We start from the raw sequence: 15,263 nt of genomic DNA, 5'->3' as shown, positions 1-15,263 counted from the left end.
TTTTTACCATGGCATATTTGGTATTCAGACCCAGCAATGTAGGCAGCCATGCCTGGAAGAACTTAACAGGTTGTCGACCCTCCACGCCTTCCTTCAGGCCAATGACCCGAATGTTATCCCTTTGGCTGTGATGTTCAGGCAAAACGCTGTTGGGCCTCATGTACTCAAATAGGAGACAAAGGCAGGCCTATATACAGTCATAAAGCTTGACTGCGGCCTGTAGGAACACTCAAAGCCTGATAGCCACAACAACGGCACCAAAATCAAACAAAGGGAGTCCAAAACAGACTACAGATCTCATCAAGCCTTGCTCACTTTACACCTATGTGTGAAATTCTGAAGGATCGAACTCTCAACTCCTATTGGATGAAATGCATGGCAGAACGCGTCCCTCAACCATGATGTCATCAAGAGTATAAAACCCGGAAATTCCTCCGGGTCCTGCTCCCAGGTGTAGCCTCGTTGCCCAAGGAGGTAAAGTACGTACCTGAACTTTGGCCATACAATCTTTATCTCGCTGGACGAGCCGAGATTTCTCCGTGTTCCACAGAGCACGCTAACGGATCTGAAGGAGACCACTGAGCAATCCGCGGCTCATCCTTTTGCCTGCAGAAGTGAAGAAAGAAGATTTCTCTTCCTTCTTCAACCGAGTCGACTTCGCTGATATCTCCTCCAACCCGCTGAGAATCACCCGCCGTAGAGCGAGGAAACGGCCTCCCATCATCACCCGAGCTTCGAGGAACTGAGTCGGAGTCAAGCAACGGATGAACACACATTCTACCCACGTCCTCACATGACTCAAGTAAGAGGTTTACGTCTCGGCAGAGATAGATTATTATAGTGTGTTATTCTTGTGTATCAAGGCTATTGCTAGTACAATTTACGGACCACCGAGTCTGCTAATAATACTCAAGGTATTATTGTAAATTACTGTTATCATGAATGAGATTTGCTGTGTTATCGTCCAACCACGTTGGGCAGTTTGTGCATTTCCACCATCGCGGGTGAGACCGGTACACTGAGTTTATCCATTAAAGAACTAAAGACCGCGGCAGATGGATTACAAGCCATTCACCGCATCTCTGAGTGATAAAACTAACGGTTGACTTCTCTCCCACGATCGATAAAACCGGCTTCGGTGCCGTCACTGTTCTCTCTCTCTCTCTCGTACTAACCGCACACACACACACACAACCCTTCACAAACATACCCGCACACACATTTGGTGAGCAGATAAATTGGCGATAGAGCCCAGCTTAGTCCTTAAGTTATCGTACCAGCGGAGACACACGTTAAACAGGCAGACGCCATTAACCAGTCTCTCCGTCCACATTCACGGCCACATTCTCTGGCCAGAAACCTCATGTGGAGTAACGTCTGCCATTTTGTGCCCTCCATCTCTCCTTATGCACAAACACACGCGCACACACATACACAAACACACCTAACCTCCTCATGTATTTTAGGCTTATTTTTTACTATATCATGTTACTATTTAGTTTGTAGTTGGAAGACAGAAGTTTTATCGACTGCATTGTATTGATTATTAATTGATATTACTGCATCAATAAACTTTGTTATACTTTAAAGAGAAGTGTTTTGGTATTGTTCTGCATTCACCTGTGCCAAGGGCTGGCAGGAGATGTCAGTGCTTGGATTCAAGCCTTCATTGTTTACTTTTGAATGTCGATGTTCTCCGGGCATTGACTTTCCTAAGAGAATAATCCTATATTGAGACTGCTATACTGTCTGGTTATTAGTCCCAGATTCCAGGGTGGTGTCCCGGCAATATTAATCCTTATTAATATTCTATTGATTTTGATATTTGATAGTTATCTTTGATGATTGTTGATTTAAAGGATTAAAAAAACTAATGTTGATTCTAATCAATGTTCTATTGATTTTAAAAATTAATAATTATCTTTGATAATTATTTATTGCTAATAACCAAACCCGCTCCTGAACAAAGCGCCCAACAACGCAAATTTGAATTAATCTGAAAAATCTGAAAAAACGCCCAGCCCTACCTACAACGTATTACAATATAAACAATTAAAAGTAAACACTGTCATATTTCATCAACACTACATCATCATCATCAACAGTTGATATATAATGATAGCTTGTCACAAATTTCCGATATGGCTTAATGACTGTGAATTGCTCTGCAACAGCTGAAAACTCTCACAAGCCCCCGCGTGCTTGGAGAAATATAACAGTGCCGCGTTTTCACTTTGAAGGATGCAGCACATGCATTTATTTAATAAAATCATATTCTTTTGAAGTTTGATGATCACATAAGGTCATATCACAATTCCTGTCTTTCCTTCCCAAATTTAAGACCTCTTTATATAAAAATTAAGACTTCTGTTGTATCATTTAAGATATTTAAGAATTTTTATGACCTTACATTTTGGAAGACTAAATTTAAGATATTTTAAGACTTTAAGGATCCGCGGGAACCCTGCAACAGTACAACGGCATCTGGAAAGTGGGGGCATGACTAATTAAACAGCTCAGTCTCGTGGAAGTCCCGGAATGGCTAAAATTGCTCACAGCAAGTAAACAAATGCACAGCACATTGAGCACAAAGCCATCCTTGCAGCGCAACAGTTCTCTCATTCACAGTTTACAACATCATGTCAGACAAACTCTTACCGAAAACTTTTGCTTTGGCGAAGGGGGGGAAGAGCTCTGACTGGCCGTACAGGTTCCTGTGTATCTGCCAAAGGTCTTGATGAAGCTTCTTGAAATCACTGTATCTTTTCCATACTGTGATCTAAAATGAGAAAGTCAGACAGATAATGACAGCCCAACAGCTCTTAAAATTGAAAATTCTGTCATGATTTACTAGCCCTCATTTGGTTCCAAACTTTTTTCTTCCAAGGAACACCAAATGATGCGTGCTTTCAATTTCAAGTGGTCCATCAACTCATGCACTATATTCCAAGTTTTATGATAGCTTTGTGTAAGGAAAATACCCAAAATTAAGTAGTAGTAACCAGCACATTCATCAAAGTTTCTCATTCAGAAATAGGGTGAGATATGAGAGTGCATACAACCAGTGCTTAATTTGAGCTGGATCCAGCCAGATCCTGTTCCGGAAAATGTTACGTTTAGTATATTTGTGTTCCGTTATTTGTTTTAAACAATCTGGCATCAACCAGTGAATTGTCAAATGGTGACAGTATGCGTGTTTAAGAGAAAGAGTGGGAGAGAAAGAAAGCTTGAGAGCATACAGGTGTGCTGGTTTTCTAAATTAGTGCAAAATCTCTCATGTTGGCTGAGTGAGCACAGGAAAGCGGAAAGCAAGCATCTAACTGGTAAAATATTCTATTAAAAGTAGGCTAATATCAGCGAAAATGTCAAAAAGGCAATCAAGCATATATTCGTTTTTTAAAACTGCAACAAATAAAGATGATGTGTTCCTGATCAAAAGAGATCCAGAGAAAATCAAACCACATCAATGGACAACACTGCTAGCAATGCTAATCAGGAGGACAGCGGGGGACACTAGTAGGTGGATCAGTCAGAAACTGGTGGTGTTTATAACTTGGTGTAGAGTTTTTAAAAAACTCTACTTTTAAAGTTTCTTTGTACATTTGTAAACATGCAAATTCCATTTGTGTTACTTTAAATACTGTCTTTAGCGTGAGCCAATAGCATTTGAATGCTGGCTGTGAAGGAGCTTATCATTGGTTTGACCCAATAACTGGGTTTGAAATTAATGTACTGATACAAACGTTTGCAAACAACATGAATGAATCAGTCATCATTAAGGAGGATCAGCTGACTGGCTGAATGCAAGGAGAAGGCATGTCGTTCGTTCAGTTCGTCAAAAATTAAGAAAAAATGTGAGTGATGACCACAAAATGACATACGAACGTTATTGAGACTCACGGCTAGTATTGTTGTCTTTTTTGTTAAGCTTGATGCCACTGTTGGGCCAAGATGCCACTGTTGGGCCCTTGAGCAAGGCCCTTGACCCTATCTGCTCCAGGGGCGCCGTATCATGGCTGACCCTGCACTCTGACCCCAGCTTAGCTGGGATATGTGAAAACAAATAAATTTCACTGTATATATGCAAAAATGTATAATGTGTGACCAAAATAAAGGCTTGGAGGGAAACGCTTATGATGCTTAAAGAGATAAGGCATCATTAAAAGTAATCCAAATGACTCCAGTGTTTTAATCCATATATTCATAAGTGATATGATAGGTGTAGGTGAGAAACAGATCAATATAAGTCATTTTTTGCTAGAAATTCTTCTCCCTGCCCAGTAGGGGACGGTATACATGAAGAATGTAAATCACCAAAAATGCAACAAGAAGAATGTGAAAGTGATCTGCTTCTCACACACTGCTTCTCTCTGCTTCTGAAGACATTGATTTAACCACTGGAGTCATATGGATTACTTTTATGCTGACTTGTGTGATTTTTGGACCTTCAAAATTTTGGCACCCATTTACTTGCATTGTATGGACCAAAAAAGCTAAGAAATTCTTCTAAAAATCTTCATTTGAGTTCAGCAAATGAAAGAAAGTCATACACATCTGGGATGGCATGAGTGTGAGTAAATGATTAGAGAATTTTAATTTGGGTGAACTAGCCTGTTCCCTTAAAGTCAGCAGTGCTAGAGGTTTCCGGGGACGCCATGCGAGAAGCAGACGTGTGAGACACGAGCTCTGCGAACTTTGCTAGTTCATTAATTATTTTCATGTTATAATCTGGTGAGATTCGATACACCCAATTACATACTTGCTCTTTGAGGTAAACATGGCAAATAAGTCAAAATCCTCAGACTCTGGAGACATTAAAAGACACTTACGTGTTCAAGCTAAGGCCTCTGGCGGGACTGCGAGACGGGGACTCGATTTGGATGGCACGTCGGTAGATGAAATTCAGCGTCAACTATCCAACATGTCGGTAATGCTGACGAAGGTTGTTGCTGACTTGGAGGATCTCACTGAAATATGTCGATCGATTACGGCGATGGAAACAAAATTCTCTGAGTTGTTTACAAGAGTGACAGAAGTTGAAAAACGAATCGATTATCTTGAGTCATCGGAAAAGGAATTATCCGCTAATCCGCCCGCGTTCAAAACAGATTTGGAATTAATTTCGGAAAAACTGGAATATTTCGAAAATGAGCCGAAGGAATAACATATGAATTGTTGGAATTCCTGAGCATGAAGAGGGCAGAGATATGGTGAAATTCCTGGACGAGCTCTTCCCGAGTCTGCTCGACATAACAGGCCACAAGCTGGAAATCGAGCGAGCTAACAGAGTCCCTGCTCGCAGATCTGCTGAGGGAGACAGGCCCCGATCGATTTTGGCCAAATTTCTGAGATCATCCGATAAAGATCTGGTGTTGCGCCAGGCGAGGAGCAAAGGAAAGCTTTCTTGGAAGAACCATAATATTTACTTGTTCCCGGACTTTGCGAATTTGATGAGAGAAACGCGATCGGTTCAAGGAATGTAAGAAACTCTTGCACCAGCAGAAGATCACTTTTGCAATGATGTTCCCGGCCAAACTGAGAATAGAAACGAAGAATGGTCGCAAAGTATTTACATGTCCAAAACAGGCACTCTCTTTCATAACTACATTGGAGTGAGTAAGCCATTTGATGTTTCTTATATTAGTGGACTGATTCGCGGTTCAGGAACTCTATTATCTGAGGAAGCTGGGTGCCATTTTGTTTCTTTTTGCGCTAGCTCCGCCTAGCGGCTGGAGTTTGTTTTGTGGCATGACTTCAAGAAACTTTTGCATTGACGGAAGATCTTTTTTACACTGAAGTTTCCGGCCAGATCGAGAATGGAAACTTTAGATGACCACAAAATATCTACATGCTCACATAAAGGACGTCTTTTATTTTATTAAGTTGATGGGCTGAGTAAGTTATGGTGTATTTTTTTTATTTTATTTTTTTTTGCGGCCTCCGAGTTAGTTTGGCTCTTGATCATCCGAGAAACCGGGATGCTGGTTTTGTTTTTCGTGCTGGCTCCGCCTAGCGGCTGGAGCTTGTTCTGTTGAATATCACTCCTTTGGAACAGCTGTGGATAAATCTGTTTGTCCTTTGTGCTTATTCCTCCTGCTGGCTGGAGTCTGTTTTGTTGAGTATTTTTACGGGACATTGGAATGATTATGTCATCCATTGAACTCATAACAGCTGGCTCACTGAACAATTGCTTGTCTGTCAGCTGGAGTTTATTTTGTGGAGGAACACACATTCGAGACGGTTCTGTGAATGAGTCTACATATTTTTTCTGTTATTCTGCCTGTTGGCTGGGGTCTGTTTTACAAAGTATTTTCTGTAATGTAATTTTGCCTTACAAAATTTGTATAGAGCACCGAACTTGAACAATCCGATGGCAAAGTTGTCGCAGGGGCTCTCATAGGCGTACATGGACTCTTGAGTTTTAAGGGATTGACACCGGTTGGCGCTGTCGTGCGCGGTGTTAATGCGCACATTTTTCTTTTTTCTGTTTGTTTTGATCGGGGGGGAAGTTCAGGGTTTGATTGTTGCATTAATGGGGAATGTGGTCTGTGTAATCTTGTTTTTGACACACAATTTATTTATTTTTATTATATCAATATGTCAAATGTTAATATGAATATGCTGTCTCTCTCCAAAAGAAATGTGAATGGGTTGGGGCACCCCATAAAAAGACGGAAGGTTATTTCTTTTCTTAAACGTAAGAAATATGATATTGTGTTTCTTCAAGAAACACATCTTTCCCCGCAGGAAGCTGAAATATTTGGGAAGATATGGGGTGGACATGTTTTCTTTAGTGTTGGCTCGAGTAGGGGAGTCATTATATTGATTAATAAACATCTACAATTCAAATTTCTCAAACAGATTAAAGATAAATTAGGAAGAGTCATTATTGTTTTAGCTGAAATTCAGGTGCAAAGGTTGATTTTCGCTGATGATCAGGGCTTTTTTATAGATCTTGAAGGTATGTTGCAAGCCGCTGGCACCCCTCATGATATAATATTGGGAGGAGACTTTAATCTTTTGATGGACTCAGTCCTTGATCATAGTGAAGCAAAAGTGTGTAAGCCCCCTATAGCAACGGTGACACTTCACAAGATGTGTAAAAATCTTGGTCTTGCAGATATTTGGCGACTTTTGAACCCATCTGGTAGGGACTATACATTTTTTTCATCAGTCCATAAGATTTATTCTAGAATAGATTTATTTCTGATATCCAAGTCCCTCGTTTCATCTGTTGCGGATTGCTCAATTGGAAACATCTTAGTCTCAGATCACGCCCTGGTGAGTTTGGAGATGTTGCCATATACGGAGAAAAAGAAATCATATAGTTGGCACTTTAATGTATCCCTTTTGCAAAATCCTGATTTCCAACAAATGTTAAAGACCGAAATCAATGTTTATATGGAGACCAACTAGTCCTCAGTATCCTCTGTGGGCATGGCTTGGGAGGCACTTAAGGCAGTTCTTAGGGGTCGGATCATACAGTATGCCTCATTCATCAAAAAATCCAAAGCACGAGAACTTGTGAAGTTGGAAGAGAATATTAAAAGTGCAGAGGCAGAGCTGAAGCGCAGAATGTCATCTGATGGCCTCAGAGAATTGACTAGATTGAAATACAGATATAACGCTATTTTGTCACGGAAAGTGTTTTGGTTATTCAGGGCAAGACAGTCATACTTTGAGTTAGGGGACAAAGCAGGGAAGCTTTTGGCTAGATATATAAAGTTTTATGTGCGAGGTTTTGGCCTCTCAAATTTTATTTTGCCCCAGACTCTGTATCTTGGGAGATGGGGCAGTCATTAATTTGGAGAATAAGCACGTGAAAAACTGGGTCCTATCTAGTGTTATGATCGCCAGACAGATCACTTTGAGGAGTTGGAAGTCGGCTGGAGCGCCCCCTTTTCAGGAGTGGTGTTCAGAGATGGCCAGAGTGGCAGCTCTTGAGGAGGGGGTATCCAGAAGACTGGGGAGTCCGGACATGTTTACAAAGTAGTAAGGCAGATATCTGTCTTTTTTGGAGGGTTCTCGGCGAGGGACAGTGGAGAGAGAGGTGTAGGGGTTTTATGTGTGTGATTGTTTTATTTATTTTATTTTTATTTTTTAATTAATTTATTTATTTATTTTTGTTGTGTGTCTATGGTTGTATGACCACTGGGGTGTTGTTGGGGGTTGGGTGGGGGATTGGGGGAGGGGGGGTGAGGTAGTGGGGGTTGTATATTGATTCGGTATATGTGTGTTCTGCTATGTATATATTTAATGGTTGAATCAATAAAAACAATTTTAATCGCAAAAAAAGTCTGCAGTGCTGAAGTCTCTTAGTAGAATTGTAGACACAAATTTTAATAAAGGATAATTAGAATTGCTCTGGTCATGAATGTATTTTGGTTCAATGCAATTACTTAAAGGGATAGTTCACCCAAAAATGAAAATTCTCTCATAATTTACTCACCCTTATGCCATCCCAGATGTGTGTGACTTTCTTTCTTCAGCAGAACACAAAATTTTTTTTTTAGAATAATTTCTCAGCTCTTTTAATCCAGTGGTTAAATCAATGTCTCCAGAAGAGATTTGATAGGTGTGGGTGAGAAACAGATAAATGCAAGTGAATGGGTGCCAAAATTTTGAAGCTCCAAATATCACACAAGTCAGCATAAAAGTAATCCATATGACTCCAGTGGTTAAATCAATGTCTCCAGAAGCGATTTGATAGGTGTGGGTGAGAAACAGATCAAAATTTAAGTCCATTTTTACTATAAATTCTCCTCCCTGCTCAGTCAGTCTCTACTTTAACGTTCACTTTCTTCTTCTTGTGTTTTTGGTGATTTACATTCTTCATGCATACTGATTTAACCACTGGAGTCATATGGATTACTTCTACTGGGCAGGGAGATGAACTTCTAGCAAAAATTTACTTAAATATTGATCTGATTCTCATCCACATCTATCATATTACTTCTCAAAATATGGATGTAACCACTGGAGTCATATGGATAACTTTTATGCTGACTTTGTGATTTTTGGAGTGCCAACATTTTGGCACCTATTCACTTGTACTGTATGGACCTACAGAGCTGAAATATTCTTCTAAAATCTTAATTTGTGTTCTGCAGAAGAAAGTCATACACATCTGGGATGGCATCAGTGAGAGAATTTTCATTTTTGGGTGAACTATTCCTTTAAAAAATGGTCATCTGATGCCATCTACAGGCACAATGACATAACTTGAACAAATTGTAACTGAACGTATCAATGAATGGATCTTTTTGGTGAACGGAATCGAAAGAATCGAGTCACTGAAATTAATAAAAATCACCACCACTAGTTTACATAGAATATCAAGTTTATATTGTATCTAGATAACTAGATAGCATGCATATTTGGTTTGGTTTGTGAAATGGGCGGGAGTGTGTGACGTTTGCATCAGGGAAGTGTATTAGGGACGGGTTTTAGCAACAGTGCCATGCTTTTGGCCCAATGGTGGGAATGCAGAACGATTCTGGTCTCGTGGCTCGAGGTCCAAGGCTATTGGCCCTAGCTGACCAGTTGATAGCTCTGGCCTGATAGTGGAAAAGTGGCTAACAATGCCTGCTCTGACCCACCCCTAGTATCAATGGCAGTTCTAATGCTGCTTTAGTTCTGTGTAAATTAAATGCAGCATCAGAGCAGACTTAAACTTTGTTGTTATCATGACAGAGCATACATTTCATAATTTAGTCTCATATTTAAAATATGACAATATATTTTATTTTATATATTCGTTTATTCATAATTTTATATTTAAAACATTCATAACATTTATGCAGTTGTTACTACTATGTAAATGCATTTATGACTGCTCTGAACAGCATTAAACAATGTGTAAATGCACCTAAATGCCACTTCAGATTCAGCTTCTGTGCCATCTTTGCAATGTAAAGATGGCTTAAGAGACAATACCATTTTAGTGCTTGTTATACCTATCAATGTAAACGTAAAGTAAATACTTATAAATAGGACAAAGTATGTATGTAAACAATAAACGAAACAAAATGTGTATTTAAATATGTAAATATTTAAAGGGACAATAATACAGTTTAAATATTTCCACTTCACCAGTGTAAATATTTTAAAGAATTTAACAAATAGTCTCTTACACAGGAATTTGGTGAAACCATATTGTGCAGTTCACATTCCGACAACTACGACACTGCAGTTTTCACACAGTACAAGTACTTCAACATTTAGATGTTGAATTCTGCTTTAATTTTTAGGTTCTGAATATTTTGTGCTAAAACTGTGTGGCTGACAGCTGCAATGTCAAAACATACTAATAATTCATAGGATATATGGAGTACATGGAAAATGTGAATTTTTAAAAAGATAAAATGTGATTAAACTGCTGACCATCAAATTATAAATTAAAATTATATATACACTTTCACACACACTATACAAATAGCATGTGAAGCCATACACACACATATACACTGATGAGCCAAAAAATTATGACCACCTGCTTAATATGCTGTTGGTCCTCCTCGTGCCACCCAAAAATGAGGGACTCTATAATACCCCTGAAGGTGATATCTAGCATTAAGACATTAGCAGCAGATCCTTCAAGTCCCGTAAGCTGTGAGGTGGAGCCGCCATGGATCGGACTTGTTGGTCCAGCACATCCCACAGATGCATCGGATTGAGATCTGGGGAATTTGGAGGCCAGGGTAACACCTTGAGGGTAACTTCATGTTCCTCAAACAATCCCCGAGCAATGTGTGCAGAGTAACAGGGCGCATTATCCTGCTGAAAGAGGCCACTGCCATCAGGGAAAACAACTGCCATGAAGGGGTGTACCTGGTCTGCTACAATATTTAGGTAGGTGGCACGTGTCAAATTGACATCCACATGAAACCCAGGGTTTCCCAGCAGAACATTGCCCAGAGCATACTCCCTCCACCGCCTTGTCTTCACACAGTGAATCCTGATGCAATCACTTCCCCAGGTAAACGGTGCATACGTACACAGCCGTCTACGTGATATAAAAGAAAACAGGACTCATCGGACCAGGTGACCTTCTTCCACTGCTCCAAGGTCCAGTTCCGATGCCAACGTGCCCATTGTAGGCGCTTTTGACGGTGGACAGGGGTCACCATGGGCACTCTGACCTGTCTGCGGCTACGCAGCCCCATCCGCAGCAGGGTGCGATGCACTGTGTTGCGATACATTCCTCCCCTGACTTGTGCCACAGTAGACCTTCTGTCTGTTCGGACCAGATGGGATATCCTTTGTTGCCCTCGCATATCGATGAGTCTTGGGCGCCAAACAGTCTGTCGCTGGTTTGTGGTTTGTCCCTCCTCAGGTCACCGTCGGTAGGTACTCACCACTGCTGACCGGGAGCACCCCACAAGCCTAGCCATTTCAGAGATGCTCTGATCCAGTTGTCTGGCCATAAGAATTTGGCCCTTGTCAAAGTCGCTCAGGTCTGTACTCCTGCCCATTTCTCCTGCATCCAACACGTTGACTACGAGAACTGATTATATATATATATATTTATTATACACACACACACACACAGGCGGCCAAAAGTTTGGAATAATGTACAGATTTTGCTCTTATGCAAAGAAATTAGTACTGATCACAATGTGTAGTCAGGACATTAATAATGTGAAAAATTACTATTACAATTTTTAAAAAACATTTAGAACTTCTTAAACTACTTCAAAAAAAAGAGTTCTCATCAAAAAATCCTCCACGTACAGCTTTGCAGATCCTTGGCATTCTAGCTGTCAGTTTGTCCAGATACTCAGGTGACATTTCACCCCACGATTCCTGTAGCACTTGCCATAGATGTGGCTGTCTTGTCGGGCACTTCTCACGCACCTTACAGTCTAGCTGATCCCACAAAAGCTCAATTGGGTTAAGATCCATAACTTTTTTCCAATTATCTGTTGTCCAATGTCTGTGTTTCTTTGCCCACTCTAACCTTTTCTTTTTGTTTTTCTGTTTCAAAAGTGGCTTTTTCTTTGCAATTCTTCCCATACGGCCAGACCCCTGAGTCTTCTCTTTACTGTTGTACTTGAAACTGGTGTTGAAAGGATAGAATTCAATGAATCCGTCAGCTGAGGACATGTAAGGCATCCATTTCTCAAACTGGAGACTCTGATGTACTTATCCTCATTTAGTTGTACATCTGGGACTTCAACATCTCTTTTTTCAAGCATTGTATAGCCTTCATTCCTCAAAACAATGATTGACTGACAAGTTTCTAGAGAAAGCCATTTCTTTTTCACCATTTTTGACCTAATATTGACCTTAAGACATGCCAGTCTACTGCATACTGTGGCAACTCAAAAACAAACACAAAGACAATGTTAAGCTTAATTTAACGAACCAAACAGCTTTCAGCTGTGTTTGATATAAAGGAATGTTATTTTCTAGTACCAAATTAGCAATTTAGCATGATTACTCAAGGATAAGGTGTTGGAGTCATGGCTGCTGGAAATGGGGCCTGTCTAGATTTGATCAAAAATTACTTTTTTCAAATAGTGATGGTGATCAGCTGAATACCACTTTGGTGAATTAAAGTACCAATTTCCATCCAAAACAGCAAAATCTGTGCATTATTCCAAATTTTTGGCCATCAGTGTATATATATTTAATTTATAAAGTAGGATACTTATACTACTAGTTGTGCTGTTTCACAGTACTGGAAGTGAGGACCCAAATGCAGAGATGAACAGTCAATGGTATTTATTGGTAAGCACAGTTATACAGAGAAATACAATCCAATAATTCAAGCACAGGCCACAGTGTGAAAATGTAGATGAGTATGCTGAGGCAGATGACTCGGCGGACGCAGGGGAAGGGACTGACTCGGCGGACACAGGGGAAGGGAATGACCCTGGGGAGCTGCAGTGCTCAACAAGATGAGGCAAAATCATTCCACATGCACAAACACACAAGAGAGTCCGGGCAGGACCATGACAGGCTGGATGATGTGACGATACATATTGTGGTGACGATATAAAGTGTCAATCAATAAAGGTTTTGCTATACCATGTTTATATAACAATATGTAAATGTCCATGTGTGCGGTGTGGGCGTATCTATCAGTGGGCAGGGCTTCACGTGAGACGGAGACCCTGTTTACACTTGGCATTAAAATGCAAACTATATCTGGTTGTTGTCCACATGAGCATTTATAAGACAAGCGTAAGTGCGGTTGTGATCAGAATGTGCTCTGATCTGCTTGTCCTGATCCTGAGGTAGTCAGGGACACATTGTGATCGCATATCATTGTAATTTAAACGCAATCTAGCCATAATATCTGCATTCACAGATCAACATCACACAATCCCCGCTCACTATCATTATGCCCCATCATCTCTTCAAGGGCTAATGCATGCTAATGTTTACCTGGCTGACTGTTTCTCCCTTTTATAAATGTTCTTCTGTTGCTGTCTTGGATTATTTTAGTGAAATATCTTTATCTCTTGTACACCTGTGTAAATTCTGAATGAAAATAAATTGAATCTTTAACTTACCACACAGCATCGAGTACTTTGTTTAAATAAAGCAGTCAGAACCTGTGTAAGTAGCATCAGCAGGTAAGCTTGCTTTCATTTCTTGTATGTAGGTTGATAGTGTAAGCTTTTATGTATTGAATATTCTGATATTATTAACTTTTTGTCCAAAGATGAAATAACATGTCTTTAGCTCTTGATATGTGTAAGCATTAATAGTGTGCATCAAATATTGAAGATACTGCATTAGGTGGGGTAATATCAGAACCTCTTACAAATTGGAAGGATCATCCCACCAATTACCGTAAGTTTATTTTTATGCTTATCTTCTCATAACACTTCATGAAATATTATCCAACGTATGCACCAGTCCCTCCTGCAGCAAAGCAACCCCACAACATGATGCTGCCACCCCCATGCTTCACGATTGGGATGGTGTTCTTTGGCTTGCAAGCCTCACCCTTTTTTATCCAAACGTAATGATGGTCATTATGGCCAAAAAGATAAAAAAAATAAAATAAAAAAAAATTCCATCAGACCAGAGGACATTTCTCCAAAAAGTAAGATCTTTGTCCCCATGTGCACTTGCAAACTGTAGCCTGGCTTTTTATAGCAGTTTTGGAGCAGTGGCTTCTTCCTTGCTGAGCAGCCTTTCAGGTTACGTCGATATAGGACTCGTTTTACTGTGGATATAGATACTTGTCTACCCGTTTCCTCCAGCATCTTCACAAGGTCCTTTGCTGTTGTTCTGGGATTGATTTGCACTTTTTGCCCCAAACTACGTTCATCTCTAGGAGACAGAATGCGCCACCTTCCTGAGTGGTATGATGGCTGCGTGGTCCCTTGGTGTTTATACTTGCATACTATTGTTTGTACAGATGAACGTGGTACCTTAAGGCATATGGAAATTGCTCCCAAGGATGAACCAGGCTTGTGGAGGTCCACAATTTTTTTTTCTGAGGTCTTGGCTGATTTCTTTTGATTTTCCCATGATGTCAGGCAAAGAGGCACTGAGTTTGAAGGTAGGCCTTAAAATACATCCACAGGTACACCTATCAGAAGCTAATTGGCTACTTGCCTAAAGGCTTGACATCATTTTCTGGAATTTTCCAAGCTGCTTAAAGGCACAATTAACTTAGAAGTTTACATACACTGACTCACTGGAATTGTGATATAGTCAATTAAAAGTGAAACAATCTATCTGTAAACAATTGTTGGAAAAATTACTCATGTCAAGCACAAAGTAGGAGACCAAAAAGAGACCTGGTGTGTCCTAGACTTGCCAAACTATAGTTTGCTAATATTAAATCTGTGGAGTGCTTACAAAATGAGTTTTAATGACTCCAACCTGAGTGTATGTAAACTTCTTGATATTAAAATTGTATTTATTCAAAAACAGGATTGAAGAAACAGAACATACACACACAAATCAAATTATATGTCCCTCCCCATGAACATCTCCCCCCAAAAACCTCCAGTGGTCCAACACAAAATGAAAGTATACACACAAATACAAAAAAAATATTTAAACAGACAAGAGGAAACTTAAGTATTATTTAAAAAAAAAAAAAAAACATACATTTAAAACTACAAAAATCTCCCTCCACTTCCCCTCCCCGAGAGCCTTCTAAAAAGGCTAAATAGCTGCCCCAATTTTTTATTAAATAAATCTATGTTGCCTAGCATTCTACATGACATTGCTTCAAATGCCGCTACCCTGCCCATCTCTGTGTGCCACTCTTGAAACAAGGGCACTCCAGCCGA

At 40.0% G+C, this 15,263-nt stretch overlaps 1 protein-coding gene across 4 annotated transcripts in view; it reads right to left on the bottom strand.

Moving 5' to 3' along the window:
• rps6kc1 (ribosomal protein S6 kinase polypeptide 1) overlaps positions 1–15,263 on the bottom strand; it is a 173,293-nt gene that overhangs the window by 153,218 nt on the left and 4,812 nt on the right. For 3 of the 4 annotated variants that reach the window (XM_051654727.1, XM_051654728.1, XM_051654730.1), the window contains exon 3: positions 2,659–2,779. In XM_051654727.1, coding sequence (XP_051510687.1) covers positions 2,659–2,779 — 121 coding nt within the window. Of the gene's footprint in view, positions 1–2,658; positions 2,780–15,263 lie in introns of those variants that run through there. The other variant, XM_051654733.1, reaches the window with a different exon arrangement.

This window comes from Myxocyprinus asiaticus, chromosome 25 (assembly GCF_019703515.2).
Source record: "Myxocyprinus asiaticus isolate MX2 ecotype Aquarium Trade chromosome 25, UBuf_Myxa_2, whole genome shotgun sequence".
NCBI classification, from domain to species: Eukaryota; Metazoa; Chordata; class Actinopteri; order Cypriniformes; family Catostomidae; genus Myxocyprinus; species Myxocyprinus asiaticus.
The sequence above is the reverse complement of the archived record's forward strand: the minus strand, read 5'-3'. Positions and strand labels throughout refer to the sequence as shown.